This window comes from Pocillopora damicornis, chromosome 7 (assembly GCF_964200805.1).
Source record: "Pocillopora damicornis chromosome 7, jaPocDami1.2, whole genome shotgun sequence".
Lineage (NCBI taxonomy): Eukaryota > Metazoa > Cnidaria > Anthozoa > Scleractinia > Pocilloporidae > Pocillopora > Pocillopora damicornis.
The window spans coordinates 2,493,836-2,510,836 of record NC_142676.1 but is presented as its reverse complement, the minus strand read 5'-3'; the positions used below and the strand labels follow the sequence as shown (position 1 = coordinate 2,510,836).

At 37.4% G+C, this 17,001-nt stretch overlaps 3 protein-coding genes and 1 long non-coding RNA gene across 4 annotated transcripts; 1 reads left to right on the top strand and 3 right to left on the bottom strand.

Annotated features, from left to right (window-relative positions):
- Positions 1-708: 708 nt before the first annotated feature.
- Positions 709-3,000, bottom strand: LOC149042027 (adenosine receptor A2a-like). The gene has a single exon (XM_089211087.1). The coding sequence runs from the start codon at positions 2,973-2,975 to the stop codon at positions 2,001-2,003; it is 975 nt and encodes a 324-aa protein (XP_089067213.1). The 5' UTR covers positions 2,976-3,000; the 3' UTR covers positions 709-2,000.
- A 332-nt stretch (positions 3,001-3,332) lies between these two features.
- On the bottom strand, positions 3,333-5,394 carry LOC149042026 (uncharacterized). Its single transcript, XM_089213387.1, has 2 exons — positions 4,975-5,394; positions 3,333-4,842 (listed from the first exon to the last, which is right to left on the bottom strand). The coding sequence occupies exons 1-2, from the start codon at positions 5,318-5,320 to the stop codon at positions 4,202-4,204; spliced, it is 987 nt and encodes a 328-aa protein (XP_089069513.1). The 5' UTR covers positions 5,321-5,394; the 3' UTR covers positions 3,333-4,201.
- A 3,537-nt stretch (positions 5,395-8,931) lies between these two features.
- Positions 8,932-9,699, top strand: LOC149042025 (uncharacterized). Its single transcript, XR_016188129.1, has 2 exons — positions 8,932-9,175; positions 9,344-9,699. It is a non-coding gene; the product is annotated as an uncharacterized LOC149042025 (long non-coding RNA).
- Positions 9,700-13,928: 4,229 nt separating this feature from the next.
- On the bottom strand, positions 13,929-15,010 carry LOC149042024 (adenosine receptor A2a-like). The gene has a single exon (XM_089211199.1). The coding sequence runs from the start codon at positions 15,008-15,010 to the stop codon at positions 14,036-14,038; it is 975 nt and encodes a 324-aa protein (XP_089067325.1). The 3' UTR covers positions 13,929-14,035.
- Positions 15,011-17,001: the final 1,991 nt, after the last annotated feature.

Here is a 17,001-nt window from a genome sequence, read left to right as displayed (position 1 = left end):
ATCGGTAAAACTGCTTTTATTCTATAAAAGATGACGCAAGATTTTAGGTTATAAATTGTACGCTTTGCGTTATTTCTAAAAAGCTGAAAACCGCGGGAGATTTCCCTCTGAATACGTTGGGAAAAGGCGAGAAGTTCAAGATACTTAATATTTATATTGTGTGACGTTTTTCAAAGATGATGAGTATTGGAGACTTGATTAAAGTTGGCTTAAGTAAGAGAGAGGATATCCACACAGCATTACCCCAGTTTGGATGAAATGTGAACGCAGCTGTTGCCATGCATGGATTATATTCTGTTCATAACATTTAACCTACACGAATCTGCCGTCCTTTTGTTTATACTCGTAGGGAAAAGAACTAGGTTGAAAGTTGTAAAACATAGAAAAGAGATTGCGCGATGATCAACAGCGCAGAACATTAGTTACTAAAAGTTCGTCTAACTTGGAAGATTTTATTAGAAAAATGAAGGAAAAGCACTATTATCCATTGCGACCATCTGAAATTAGAAAAGAGTGTGCAAACACGCAGAGGGAGCCTAACTCTTTTCGCTTGTCTCTCTACAACAAATTTGACAAACAATTCGGCTGAGCAAAGGGGGACGAACAGGAGATTAAGGAGCCCTACATCGAGTTTAATTCCTCGTTCAAAGCACTCAAGCGCCCTGTTCGATTGGTTGTATTCCGCTATCAAAAATTTATCTAAAAGTCGATATAGAAAACGATATGCCTGCTTCTACTTTTGTTTTTATCAAAAACAATTTCACTTCACTGTCCATCGAAAATAAATCAAGCATTATTGTTCACTTGAATTCCGTCTTTCCCGATGAATAATTTGTATACCATCGTTGTTTGGCTTCAGTATCTTACGGGTTGATACTCTTGGGTTTGTCACCGTTTACCCGCTCAAAACAAATTGCACACAGTTCATGTTAGTCTCACGCAAGGGTTCAGTTATTAGCAAGGATAACATTGGACGACCGATTGTAAATACAGAGGGATGGATGTCTCTCGCGAGACAAGTTCCATAGTACGTCTATGATGCCTCGTCGAATGTGTCTCATCCTCCAACAATAAATGACCGGGTTTAAAGATGAATTAAGAAAGATCAGAGTCTCTCAAAGGCGAAAAAGTTTTTTCAGAGCGATACTTGAGCCATAGAATCTGATGATCAGCCGAGCAAATTTGAAAAAACGCATAAAAAATGATATGCATGCGATGTACAATTTGTTATATCCTGATGTGGAATATGAATTAACGTGGGAATGAAGCCAACAGTTGCACTAACTACGCCAATGGGATCATGAGTGCTTCACATCCCCCAGGCGGCGATGCAGTTATAAATGTAACTCCAGAAATACTCAGCATCAGATAAGCGTTACACCTTAGATTCTCCATCTGTAACCACTTAACAAGAAGTGAAGTGTAAAATGGTTGACCAAATAAACCGCAAGCCTCATCAGAAAGGAAAGGTTCAACTACTTTTGCAGTTGTTGAAGGTTTGTGTATGAGGAAGATTGTCACAACGTTCAATATGATGGCGGTATAAGTTAGAAAACTGTTAAAAATAAAGTCGGCTATCATGGTTGAAAGAAGGTCTCTGGTGTCGACACTGGAGGGATAATACTGCAAAGATTTGAGCTCGTTACCTCTTGAGTGAAAACTGGGAACTTCAGATCGCTACATATTGTTATGCTAATGTTTACGGTATTTGTTTTGTTGGAAATTTGACACGATTGGATCACTGACTCTACCTTCTTAAATTATTACCCTTTAGCTATCCTTTCATAAACGTGGTGATCCTAAGCTCAATAGAGCTCGATTGTTGTTAACTTCATACAAAGGTATACACCATTTTGAAAAGTATGGCTTAAGTCAACATTTTAAAAGTTCGGAATGTTAACTAGTTTTGTAATTATAAAACAGACATTAATGATGCCATACACTTTGTAGCCTGAAACTTGAATTTCATAAAATCTGTCACGCAGTACAAAGAAAGGCGTTCAGTAATTATCAGGAACGACCCTTGAAGACCGATTGAAAATTAGGCGGTGTGGCTGACTTCTGCTCCGAGACATCTTGCGAAGTATGTCTATGATAGTGTGTCGAACTTGTCTCATCTTCCAACAGTAGATAACAGGGTTCAGTGATGAATTAAGAAAGATGAGGGTCAGAGAGAATAGATAAAATTTTTTCAAAGTAGTGCTCGAGCCATAGATTCTAAAACCAACCGAGCAAATTTGAAAAGGCAGATGACAAATAGCAAACACGAGATTTACGTAGAAAATACTAATTGTAGATTTAATGAGGGCAGCAAATTTCTTCATCTCATCTGACTGAGCTTCCTCTCGTATTTGCATGGACTGTATCTGATTCTTGTGCCTTCGGACAGTTAGATAAATCTTGATATAAAATACAAATGTGAGAATAAAGCCAATAGCTGCACTAGCTAAACCAATGGCATCTCGAGTGCTACGCAGCCCCCACAATATCACTGAAGAAACAAATGTACTGTACACCCATATGGAGATCACCATATAAACAACACGCTTGTGAGTCACAAGCTCTTGGTATCTAAGGTGAAGATGAACAGCTAAGAACCTTTCCATACTTACAACCAGACTGCCTACGCTTGAAGCAAGTGAGAATAAAACGCCAGAAATACTTAGGATTCGGTAGGCGTTACAGTTTGGATTCTCCATTCGTAACCACTTTATAAGAAGTGAAATGTAGATTGGTTGGCCAAATAAACCGACAGCCACATCAGAAAAGGCAAGGTGCAGAAGAAGCGTTTTTAAAGGTTTTGCAATCGAAGCAGCTTTGTTTATCGCGTAGATTATCGCAATGTTCAACACGACGGCGGTGTGAGTAAGAAAACTGTTGAAGATACAGTTTGTGATGACGGTTGGCCGAAGATCTTTGAAATCGGCGTTGGAGGGATAATATTGGAAAGACTTGTTGCAATAGAAATCGTTCATGATGTCAACTCGTTTCTCTTGAATGAAAGATGGGAACCTTAGACAAACAGGATATTGTACTGCCCTTTACGGGATAATGTTATGCATACGCGATTTTTAAGAGACAAGGTTAAATAACACTATGACAGATGGGAATGTTTAACTAAATATTTAAATCACAAAATAGAGAATAAAGGTGCCTAACACTTAGAGCCCCAAAGCTGAATGTCATATCATCTGTAAAAACGACTTTCAAACAATTTTTATCGGACGTTTTTTTGAACTTAATCATGTACAATAATTTTTCACTCTTTTGAAATTAACAGAAACTGTTAAGGGGGCATTCTGGTCTAAAATTAGGACGATTGTGACCACAACTTTTAAAATTCATAAAAAATTCAAAATTTAGCCTAAATGGCTCACATTTTCACCAAAGAGGCACCTGATTATGCTTTCTTCAATATTGATCTTAAATTGCTGACCATGCATTTCTGAAGTTAATTATTAACCTTATAAAATAAAATATTATTGTTAGACTTGATACACTGCCCCCTTTTGTTTCTAATGAAAATGCAGTCAAATAAACTTATGTTTGGCACATCAACTCTATATAAAAGGGACTACAACTTAATGGGGCAAAACTTGGTTACGGCAGATATTGTTGTCATGGCAACCAAATAAACATTTAGTTTATGTTTTTGCCTGTAAATATGCTTCTATTTTATATGGTCTAATTTTGTCCCATTAAGTTGTAGTAGTCTATATGTTAAACACTTGAGCCAAGTTTGACAAACATACCTTAAATCTAAGAAACAAAAAAATAGGGGGCAGTGCCGGCAGTAGGAAAAATGGCCATTTTTCAGAAAATAGCCTTAAACATTTGTAAAAGAGAAAAAACAATGAAAATGACTTCCATTCTCTCAACTACTGATTTGCTTTGATATTTCACCATAATACTATATCAAACAGCAGTAAATGTCACCAGGGAATGGTTTTTATGTCTGTTCATTTTTTTTTCTCTTTCTTGATGGTCCACTGTTCAGTCCAAGATCATTGAAGCCTCCCGCCTCATATGTCACACCTTCCCGGTTGGACCTCAGCTCTTCATCCCTTTGTTTTGCCTGCCTCCTCATGATTCTGTAGTTCTTGTACTGTTTGTCCACTCTTGCCTCAGCCTGTTTTACTCTTTTAGAATCTCTCCTCTTAAATTCTTTCCTTGTATGGTCCCCCACATTCAGTCCAAGCCTTCAACATGACCTGGTCTTTGGACTGGAACCACCATAGCTGCCTTGACAGTCATGAGTTTGCAAACAATCCTCAAATGCCTCTTGTGTACAATTGGCTTTTTTCTGATTACACTGAGTGCAGACTTTAGAAATGACCTCAAAGTCAAGAACTTTTCCAGATGCTGCTGATATTACGAAGCTTACACAGTGATTGGCAGAATAGCCTCGCCTGGACCAGGTGCCATCAAAACTCACTGGTACTTCAGCTATTGCATTCTCATTGTTATCTTCCTCACCCATCTCTAGAAATGCAAGTTTTCTAGCTTCAGCTCTGTTCTTGGCCAGTTCTTCTCGGACGACATCAGTGTGGGCTTCTAAGAGAGCATCCTCATGTCTATACCATGTATCAATTGAAATACTGAAAGGCATACCTAACATTTCGCAGAGTTTGGCTATTCCTTCCCTTCCTAAACCCATTTCAAAGGCACCATAAACAACTCTCCGATTTAAATCTTTTCCTTGGATAGTATTCGGTAATGTGGCATCAGATTTGTGGTATCCAGTAGCAAGTAGTTCTGACATTCCACATTCATCACACCTGGCATAGATGGAACTGCTCAAGCCAAATCTACTTGTACAGTCTTCTTCTAACTCAACATGGCCTAAAACAGCCAAAAAAAAATAAACAGTTAAGAAACTTCATAACATAGCTATTAAGTTGAGCAGATTGTAGCTAGAAAGATAGATACGTTACATACAGATTACACGTGTATGTGATAAAGCTCTAGACTCACCTGAAGAGCATGTAGAGTGTGAATGAATCCTGTTACAAAATTTCCTTAAGCTATCCATGCTAACAAGGCGATAACCATTTGCTGACTCGAAAGCGTTATAGGAATTCTCGTCTGAGAGGCTTTCAGTCTCAGAGACTCGAATCTTTCTGGAAGATGCAGGCACAGCTGGTGGTGGAATTAGCTCGCTGACCACATCGTCTTCATCGACGAAAGTAACTCCTACTGTTGGCCGTTTCTCTTTATTCTGGCGCTTAAAATCATGGACTGAAGTGCCTCTGAAACCACTTTTTCGCTTTTTCGAAACATTTTTCCTTAAAACAGCCTGTTTGCGTCCTTCTTTTGGCATTGTAATTCGAAAATATTATGGAGCAATGCGAAAGTATTATGGGGCAATGCGGAGTTTTGGCCGAGAGCCGAATTGGCTTAGTAACCTAGCTTAGAACCGAAAAGATTGTACCTGTGGAACGGACTCTGGTCACACCAGACCGTAGGAACGTGTTTTAACAAGTTATAACGCATCGATAGCAAAAATAACGCAAAATTTGAAACCGTTGCTATGGAAACCGAAAAACAACAAAAAAACACGGCTAAGAAAACCTCATTTTTTACTGACTCGCAAACTGGAAGTGGAAAAACTGACATCAAAACTTTAAACTAGACAGATTTGCCCAACTAAAGAGGCCATCAAAACATTTTCGAAAAAAATAAAGATTTTTAATTTTTTTTGACCAGAATGCCCCCTTAATATAATTATCAAGATGTTATGAAAAAAAAGAATTTTTTTGTTCTATAGCTGAAAAGTCAAATTAAAGCCGCCACTTTTGTCCATTTCATACAAAGGCTGCTGTTTCTGTCCTTAGAAAAGTAAAACTGTCATAATACAGAACTCAATAAGTTCATAGCAGGAAAAAAAAACGTCATTTTACCAGACGTTAAACTGACACGCTTTCGGAGTTGTTATGGAAATTTTGTAACTTGTGGAAGGAATGTACGCCGAGAAATTAATGGTGCCTGTTATCATAGTTGTGAAAAAAAGAGCTAAATACGTAGACAAAAACGGAGTTGAGGCAGCTCTAGCATTCCTAGTTATACAAAGTTTTAAATAATGTATGCCTCATCAAGTCTGCTGTGATCAGCACCTGCGGTGGCCACAATGAAGTAAAAGAAATAGAAAATTTCTCCCATGCTTCTGATACATCATTTTAAAAGTTGACTTCCTCAATAAATTTGTTTAGGCTTCTTAGATGTTGATATGATTTAGCTAACCCATACTGCTGCTTTTTTATATAAAAACGATTTACTAAAGATTTTCAAAAGTCATACGCGTTGCGTTATTTCTAGAAAGTTTTAAACCGTGAGTGACTTCCCTTCTGAATGCGCGGGCAAAAAGCGAGGAAATCGAGATGCTGTTCATGTCAGCTGTACGAGAGTTATTTACGGGCAAATATTGAACGAGAAAATGCGAGATAGGTTCTACTTCAATTTGTCATGGGAAATCGAACCATCAAATGATTGTTTCTCTAACATTGGGAATTATATTGCATGACAAAAGGAGGAATGAGTAATTGTTATTAGCTCATTATTCGGGCAGATCCACAAGGACTTAACTTCCGTTGATAAGGAAGGCATGCTTCACTGCATCGCCAAATAAGTTGTTGAATTATTGATATTGTAAGCCTGGGTATTGTTATTGTTTAAGAAATTTGTCAGAAACAATTACATCGCAATATTGAAAGCGGCAACGAGTGGTGACTAAGATATGACAAGCCGTGTTTAACTGACAAAGATGACATTATGTGTGTATTTAAGAGAATTAAGAAATAAACAGGTTGGCTTCGTGATGGAAGCAATTCGTTTGTATGTAGTTAAATGAACTCAACTATCTGAATTACTGATTAAAATTAGCTAAGAGTGCTTTATTGTTTTCCTATCAGACTATTTAGTTACCACCGTATTTTTATTGTCAACTTTCCTCTTATATTGTGCATAGTTTATAAAATGGGAATACATACGGAATAGTGGTAGCTTGAGCGTGATTTCCATATTAAACTTTACAAAGCCCGCAGAGTGAGTCACTCAACGCATCTTATCAAGGTTCATCTCCACCGACGTTTTGCGTTGAGCAACAGAAGGTGTTTAATCCTCTTACGCAATTTACCGACGACGCCATTAAATCGATTTCCATTTATAGCATCATCCAAACACTCGAGTTTGCACAAATGACCCGCATCTGGCACAAACTATCACGACAGGTTTGCATCGATAAAACTGCTATTATTCTATTAAAGATGACGCAAGATTTTAAGTTATGAATTGTACGCTTTGCGTTATTTCTAAAAAGCTGAAAACCGCGGGCGATTTCCCTCTGAATACGTTGGGAAAAGGCGAGAAGTTCAAGATACTTAATATTAATATTGTGTGACGTTTTTCAAAGATGATGAGTATTGGAGACTTGATTAAAGTTGGCTTAAGTAAGAGAGAGGATATCCACACAGCATTACCCTAGTTTGGATGAAATGTGAACGTAGCTGTTGCCATGCATGGATTATATTCTGTTTTTAACCTACACGAATCTGCCGTCCTTTTGTTTATACTCGTAGGGAAAAGAACTAGGTTGAAAGTTATAAAACATAGAAAAGAGAGTGCGCGATGATCAACAGCGCAGAACATTAGTTACTAAAAGTTCGTCTCACTTGAAAGATTTTATTAGAAAAATGAAGGAAAAGCACTATTATCCTTTGCGACCATCTGAAATTAGAAAAGAGTGTGCAAACACGCAGAGGGAGCCTATCGTTTTGCGCTTGTCTTTCTACAACAAATTTGACAAACAATTCGGCGGAGCAAAGGGGGACGAGCAGGAGATTAAGGAGCCCTACGCCGAGTTTAATTCCTCGTTCAAAGCTCTCAAGCGCCCTGTTCGATTGGTTGTATTCCGCTATCAAAAATTTATCTAAAAGTTGATATAGAAAATGATATGCCTGCTTCTACTTTTATTTTTATCAAAAACAATTTCACTTCACTGTCCATATCGAAAATAAATCTAGCATTATTGTTCACTTGAATTCCATCTTTCCCGATTAATAATTTGTATACCATCGTTGTTTGGCTTCAGTATCTTACTGGTAGATACTCCTTGGTTTGTCACCTTTCACCCGCTGAAAACAAATTGCACACAGTTCATGTTAGTCTCACGCAGGGGTTCAGTTATTAGCAAGGACAACATTGGACGACCGATTGTAAATACAGCGGGATGAATGTCTCTCGCGAGACAAGTTCCATACTACGTCTATGATGCCTCGTCGAATGTGTCTCATCCTCCAACAATAAATGACCGGGTTTAAAGATGAATTAAGAAAGATCAGAGTCTCTCAAAGGCGAAAAAGTTTTTTTCAGAGCGATACTTGAGCCATAGAATCTGATGATCAGCCGAGCAAATTTGGCGCATAAAAAATGATATGCATGCGATGTACAATTTGTTATATTCTGATGTGGAATATGAATTAACGTGGGAATGAAGCCAACAGTTGCACTAACTACGCCAATGGCATCATGAGTGCTTCACATCCCCCAGGCGGCGATGCAGTTATAAATGTAACTCCAGAAATACTCAGCATCAGGTAAGCGTTACACCTTAGATTCTCCATCTGTAACCACTTAACAAGAAATGAAGTGTAAAATGGTTGACCAAATAAACCGCAAGCCACATCAGAAAGGAAAGGTTCAACTACTTTTGCAGTTGTTGAAGTTTTGTGTATGACTAAGATTGTCACAACGTTCAATATGATGGCGGTATAAGTACTGAAAACTGTTAAAAATAAAGTCGGCTATCATGATTGAAAGAAGGTCTCTGGTGTCGACACTGGAGGGATAATACTGCATAGATTTGAACTCGTTACCTCTTGAATGAAAACTGGGAACTTCGGATAGCTACATATTGTTATGCTAATGTTTACGGTATTTGTTGTGTGGGATTTCCCACACTTAGTCAACGCCCGCGAAATTTATTTCTTTATTTATTTGTCCACGAGAGAAGTGCTTGTCACGTGGTTTCTATTTGCGTTCAGTGAGCCGTGAAGACTGGATTCCAGTCGGCGTTTTTTCATAGTGTATTGTACGGCGGCCATTTCTCTTCTCAGTCGTTGGGTTTTGGAGAACTTATTCGGAATTTCATGTTTGTTTCTTGGGGATTTTTGTTTCCAAGGTAAGGATAAGTCATTTCATATTTTCACGGGTTCTTTGCGTGCTTTAACTTTTCAATTTTGTTGTGGGAGCTTCACGATTAAGCTCTCACGAAAGGCGATTACGTTTGTACACCTGGTTTGTGTTCTTTCTTTCATAATCTGAGGCGTTTGTTTCGTTATTTCTTCAGGTGTCTATAACAAAAGATTTTTTCACGTAAGTCAACACGCTGAAACGCGGCTTGTGTTCAGTGCAGGTTGCACAGGAGCTTTTACGCTTTCACAAGCCAACATTTATCGGCTTGGAGCTTCGGTGCGGGTTGTGTCAGATTGAAAGGAGTCATTGTACTCTCGCAAGCCAACATTTGTCGGCTTGAATGTATTTGTGCGGGTTGCGCTTCAAAGAGTCTCAGGGTGTCTCAAAGTGTCTCACTAGTGTCTCAAAATGTCTCACGAGTGTCTCAAAGTGTCACAAACTGAAAGAAACTATTGTTTGCCTTGAACTGTCAAGAGTGTTATCTATTTTAATAAACTGAGTTTCTAGTTAGTTGGATTGTTGTTGTTGCTCGCTCAAGCACACAAGTAAATATGGGGATCTCCATTGACCAATTCCGTTCAAGGATTGGATCTCATGAAGATTTACATCCTGATTTTAGTGAAAACTATGACCTCTTTGATGATCTCAACATTTCATCAACATCGCTGAATAATGAACCACTGATATTGAATGAATTACCTGATTTTGATTTTTGTCAAATGGTCCAGACACCCGATAAAGAGCAAAAAGAATTTTTTTAACACATTTTACATCAGATTAAAACCTCAGAAACCCCTTTCTACTGCTTCCTCAGTGGAGGGGCTGGTGTTGGCAAATCGCATTTAACAAAAGCTTTGTATCAGGCAGTGCTTAAGTATTATAACACTAGAGCTGGTGATGATTTTCATCAGATCATAGTTATACTATTAGCTCCAACTGGTAAAGCTTAAGGGTGACACTCTTGATAGCACTCTGGCCATTCCTGTCAATCAATCACTGAGAAATTACAAACAGCTTGATTCAAGTAGACTAAACACTTTGAGAAGTCAATTGATTTTTGTTGATGAAATCTCAATGGTAGGAAATGGTATGTTTGCAATACAGCTAAACAATAGGCTTAAAGATATAAAAGGCTGTAGAGAGGATTTTGGAGGTGTGAGCATAATTGCTATTGGTGACTTATTCCAATTAGAATCTGTTATGGATGCTTATATTTTCAAAGACCTCAAAAATGTAGATTTATGCTGTTCTTTCTCCCAGTTTATGGCATAAACACTTTAAAATGTTTGAACTTAATGAAATCATGGATCAAAGAGACAGCAAATTGTTTGTAGAATTACTTAATAGGTTGCGTAAAGGTAAACACACAGTAGCTGAAATTGCAAAACTTAAAGAGAGCTATACAAGAAGACATCAACAACCCAATAGGTGCAGCTCACCTATTTATACAGAATGCTAAAGTAGATGAATTTAAACAAAGGGCCCATAATGCAGCCACAGGAAACAAATTCACAATAAATGCTCAAGATAGTGTTATTGGAGCTATCTCTCCAGAGCTAAGAAACAAAATACTAAGACAAATACCCAATGATCCAAGAAAAACAAAACAGTTAGCCTCAACCCTTTGTCTTGCTGAGGGTGAAAGAACACACCTTGTCATGAATGTACGAACCGAAGATGGCATGACAAATGGTGCTGGAAATGTTGTTAAACTAGTTCAGTTACATCAACAAACCAAACCATCTGGTATTGTATGGGTACAATTTGACCACTCAGATGTAGGTCAGAAAACAAGGAATGAAAAAAGACATTTGTATGTACAATAAATTGAACACACATGGACCCCAGTAAACCCTGTGACTACACAGTTTGCGGTAGGTGGAAACAGAACAGCACAAGTTGTTAGAAAACAATTTCCACTGCGTCCCGCAGCAGCAAAAACAATTCACAGGTCACAAGGTGATACTGACAGTAGAATTGTTGTGGATTTTAGTACCAGAAATACTATTCCACACATACATTATATGGGACTCAGTAGAGTGACTGCTATAGAAGGCCTATATATTTCTGATTTGTGTGAAAGCAAGATTGCTGTTCATCCAGATGGAGAGATTAAGAACAACTGCAAAACTTAAGCTTTGCACCTCCCTCTCCATAACATAACATTTTCCCTTCTTAAACTGTGTTATCTTAATGTAAGGTCTCTTCACAAACACATAGAAGATAAACGTAAAGACTTAATTTATCTAAGTGCTGATATCAATATTTTCACAGAAACAAGATTTAATTCTCAAGATAATAATGACATGTATGACATTGCTGGTTATGTTCTCTTCGGTAATGATAACCTTAATTCCAGCAATGGATCAAGGTCTTATGGTGGTACAGCTGTGTACAGTAAAATCCCATACTAACCTGGATACCCCTATTGTCACAATATACATGGTGTTGAAATAACAGTAATTAAGTTAGCAAGGTTTGAGGATTGGACAATCATAGGGATATATCACTCCCCAAACGTGCCTGTAAGACAACTTTATGAAGCAATAACTGAGGTATTAAATAACATTTCACCAGACAACAATATCATTACTAGAGACTTTGATATAAATTGGCTTGTTGAAACAGACAGAAGACCTTTGTATAATTTACTAGTGAGGGATAACCACTACAAACAGTTCATATCAACTTATACAACTGACAACAACACAGTAATTGATCATATATATACAAATATATCTAACATTGATATACAAGCAGATGTTTTAGAAACATTTCACAGATCATAAAGCTGTTTGGGCCTCATTTCACGGTGTCCTATAACAAATTACTTTATCATGATGCACATTGTTTTTAAGTTAAGAGAGCAACAAAAGAAAGCAGTAAATAGTTATGAAAAGAGTTGTTTCTCTTTTTTCAGAGGAATTTGTAATGAGAAACTTGCAAAACTATTAATAAGGAAATGCTGCTTATTCATTTGGTACCGGAACAGGCCTTTTAAAATTAAGTTTGAAGTCATCTTTCTAAGAGTTGTCCAGTTTAACAACCATTTACAAAAGACAAAAATAAACTACATAACACACAGTCCTGAAATTTCAAGGCAGCTCCTTTAGCATCTTGGCTAATTTCTAACTGCAACCTTTATTGACAACCCTGCATTAAACAATTATTCCACAGTTAAGTCTGCAACCCCTCCTGAAATACTCCAGGATACCAAAAAAACGACAACAAGCAAACAAACATATTAGTGAAGTGAGCAAACAACCACATGCATGACTTTCACGTAATATAAAATTCGTGATTGCAGCATTCCCACGTGCGTAAAGTGCTTGTAACTTACGGGAAACACACGCATGTTACACCAAAAAAACCCGCGTGTAGTACAAGAGGCCGATTACTCGCAATTTCTCGTAGTTTTGAATTTCCCTTTTGTTTTTCAGAACACCCATATACCTGTACTTTTTTACACCGATGCGATAGAAATTAATTGGAAAAACATTCCTTGAAATAGGAAGTCGTCCTGTATTTTCAGCGAAAAAGATTGTCAAGTGATCAAAACAACACCGGCCAGATTATAGTCACGTGCTCGGCAACGACTTGTGGAAAGCGATCATCTTTCATTCTTACCATCAAAACAGTCACGCTTGCATAGAAGAATAACAAAACGAAACGATTACAACGGAAAGACCCAAATTGGCGTAGAAAGAAATAATGCTGCAAATTACCATTTTTTTTTATGTCATGTGTACATGTTTCCGTGGGAATTTCTGTGTCAACAGCTTGCTGTCACTCACAAACTCTTCGTGATTCTCGCTCGTCCTCGTTATGTTCAGCGCATGGACGATTCGAAGACGCTTCAAATTTGGTTTTTAAGTTGATCATAGCACAAATCTGAAACATTTGAAGTCCATTTCAATATAGTAAATGTCGAAACAGGCGTGTAAAGACAATAAATATCGCAACGATCAGTGCAATCATAATAGCGCCACGACTTTGGACTTACTTCTTCGGAAGGATAGATCTCGAGTTCGAAGCCGACTAATTACGACTAATTACGAAGAGTCCACGCTAATTTGCATATCGCAGAGCGCCCACAAGAACTCGTTTCTACGCTATCGTGTATCCACGAGTTAAAAAGTAGTAGCAGAAATTTTTTCAATTTTTTTTCAATGACTGTTACGAAAATATTTACTGCTCCAAGTATTTCCAGTATTGCCGTATAAACAAATAAATAGCCTAAGCCACCAAGAGGTAATTTATTTGTTGAAGACGATTACCAAACGTTCAAAAACACGCCAAAAAGCTTCCAGGGAGGGAAGGAAAGGCATATTGCTTGATAAAAGGAAAAGTTAATACCCCAGATCCCTCCTGTGAATCTGTATTTGTTCAAATAATTCCCACACAAAAGTTACTATTCAGACTGTTGATTCCAGGCCTAATATCACCCCTGTAGTACAGTTGACTCACAGTGAGCGACAGGTTTGCTTCCGCTCAAAAACCCCTTCCAAACACTTTGTCAATAAAATCCCACACAAGTACGCATTGCGGACCTATTTTTTTGTTTGGAAACTTGACACGAGTGGATCACTGACTCTACCTTCTTTAATTATTACCCTTTAGCTATCCTTTCATAAACGTGATGATCCTAAGCTCAATAGAGCTCGATTGTTGTTAACTTCATACAAAGGTATACACCATTTTGAAAAGTATGGCCTAAGTCAACATTTTAAAAGTTCGGGATGTTAACTAGTTTTGTAATTATAAAACAGACATTAATGATGCCATACACTTAGTAGTCTGAAACTTGAATGTCATAAAATCTGTCACGCATTACAAAGAAAGGCGTTCAGTAATTATCAGGAACGACCCTTGAAGACCGATTGAAAATTAGGCGGGGTGGCTGATTTCTGCTCCGAGACATCTTGTGAAGTATGTCTATGATAGCGTGTCGAACATTTCTCATCTTCCAACAGTAGATGACAGGGTTCAGTGATGAATTAAGAAAGATGAGGGTCACTGAGAGAAGATTATATTTTTTCAAAGCAATGCTCGAGCCATAGATTATAAAAACAAACGAGCAAATGTGAAAAGGCAGATGACAAACTGCAAACACGATATTTACGTAGAAAATACTAATCGTAGATTTAATGAGGGCAGCAAATTTTTTTATCTCATCTGACTGAGCTTCTTCTCGAATTTGCATGGATTGTATCTGATTCTTGTGCCTTCGGACAGTTAAATAAATCTTGATATAGAATGCAAATATGAGAATAAAGCCGATAACTGCAGAAACTGAACTAAAAGCATTTGGAGTCCTACGCGGCTCCCAAAATGTCATTGAAGAAACAAATATACTGTACACCCATATTGAGATCACCATATAAACAACACGCTTGTGAGTCACAAGCTCTTGATATCTGAGGTGAAGATGAACAGCTAAGAACCTGTCCATACTTACAACCACAACACCTGAAGACGACGCAATTGCTAATAAATGGCCAGAATTACTTAGGATTCGGTAAACGTTACAGCTTGGATTCTCCATTTGTAACCACTTGACAAGAAGTGATGTGTAAACTGGGTGACATAAGAAACCGACAGCCACATCAGAAAAGGCGAGGTGTAGAAGAATCGTTTTTAAAGGTTTTGCAATTGTTGCAACTTTGTGTATCGCATAAATTGTCACAATGTTCAACATGATGGCAGTATGAGTTAGAAAACTGTTGAAGATACAGTTGGCGATAATTGTTGACCGAAGATCTTTGAAGTCTCGCTTGGAGGGATAATACTGGAAAGACTCGTTACAATAAAATTCGCTCATGATGTCAATTCCGCTTATCTTGAAAGAAAAATGGGAACCTCAAACAAGCAGGATGTTGTATTGTATAATGTTATGCCTACGCATTTTTTAAGAGAAAAGGTTAGATAACACTAGGACAGGTGGGAATGTTTAACTAATTATTCAAAGCTCAAAATAGAGAATAAAGGTGTCTAACACTAAGAGCCCCAAAGCTAAATGTCCTATCATCTGTAAAAACGACTTCCAAACAATTTTTATTGGACACTTTTTTTAAACTTATCATTATCTACAATAATTTTTCACTCTTTTGAAATTAACACAAATTGTTCAAGTAAAATAATTATCAAGAAACTGTTACTCGCGTCTAAGCGAACCGAGACAATCACTCCTTACATAAACTCTCAAATTTTCCATTTCGGCGCAGGCCGAAATGGTTAGTATTTTTGTTTTATAGCTGAAAAGTCAAATTAAAGCCGCCACTTTTGTCCATTTCATACAAAGGCTGCTGTTTCTGTCCTTAGAAAAGTACAACTGTCATAATATAGAACTCAAATTTCCATAAGTTCATGGCCAAAAAAAAAAAAAAGTGTGGTCACCAGACGGTGAAATGACTCACTTTGGAGTTGTTATGGAAATTTTGTTGCTTGTGGAAGGAATATCCGCCGAGAAATTAATGGTGCTTGTTAACATAATTATGATATAAAGAGCTAAAGACGTAGACAAAAACGGAGTTGAGACAGCTTTAGCATTCCTAGTTACACTAAGTTTTAAATAATGTATGCCACATCAAGTCTGCTGTGATCAGCACCTGCAGTGGCCACAGTGAAAAACAAAAAAAATCGAAAATTTCTGTCGTACTTTAAATACATCATTTTTAAAAGTTGACTTCCTCAATAAATTTGTTCAGGCTTCTTAGATGTTGATATGATTTAGCTAACCCATACTGCTGCTTTTTCCGATAAAAACGATTTACTAAAGATTTTCAAAAGTCATACGCGTTGCGTTATTTCTAGAAAGTTTTAAACCGTAAGTGACTTCCCTTCTGAATGCGTGGGCAAAAAGCAAGGAGATCGAGGTGTTGTTCATGTCAGCTGTACGAGTGTTATTTATGGCAAATATTGAACGAGAAAATGCGAGATAGGTTCTACTTCAATTTGTCATGGGAAATCGAACCACCTAATGATTGTTTCTCTGTAACATTGAGAATCATATTGCATGACAAAAGGAGGAATGAGTAATTGTTAGTAGCTCATTATTCAGGCCGATCCACAAGGATTTAACTTCCGTTGATAAGGAAGGCATGCTTCACTGCATCGCCAAATAAGTTGTTTAATTATTGATTGTAAGCCAGGATATTGTTATTGTTTAAGATATTTGTCGGAAACAATTACATCGCAATATTGAAAGCGGCGACGAATGGTGACTAAGATATGACAAGCCGTGTTTAACAAAGATGACACTATGTGTGTATTTAAGAGAATTAAGAAATAAACAGGTTGGCTTCGTGATGGAAGCAATTCGTTTGTATGTAGTTGAATGAACTCAACTATCTGAATTACTGATTAAAATTAGCTGAGAGTACTTTATTGTTTTCCTTTCAGACTATTTATAGCTTACCACTGTATTGTTATTGTCAACTTTCCTCTTATATTATGCATAGTTTATAAAATGGGAATACATATGGAATAGTGGTAGCTTGAGCGTGATTTCCATATTAAACTTTACAAAGCCCGCAGAGTGAGTCACTCAGGGCATCTTATCAAGTTTCATCTTCACCGACGTTTTGCGTTGAGCAACAGAAGGTGTTTAATCCTCTTACGCAATTTACCAACGACGCCATAAAAAATCGATTTCCATATATGGCATCATCCAAACACTCGAGTTTGCACAAATGACCCGCATCCGGCACAAACTATCTCCACAGATTTGCATCGGTAAAGCTGCTATTATTCTATTAAAGATGACGCAAGATTTTAAGTTATGAATTGTACGCTTTGCGTTATTTCTAAAAA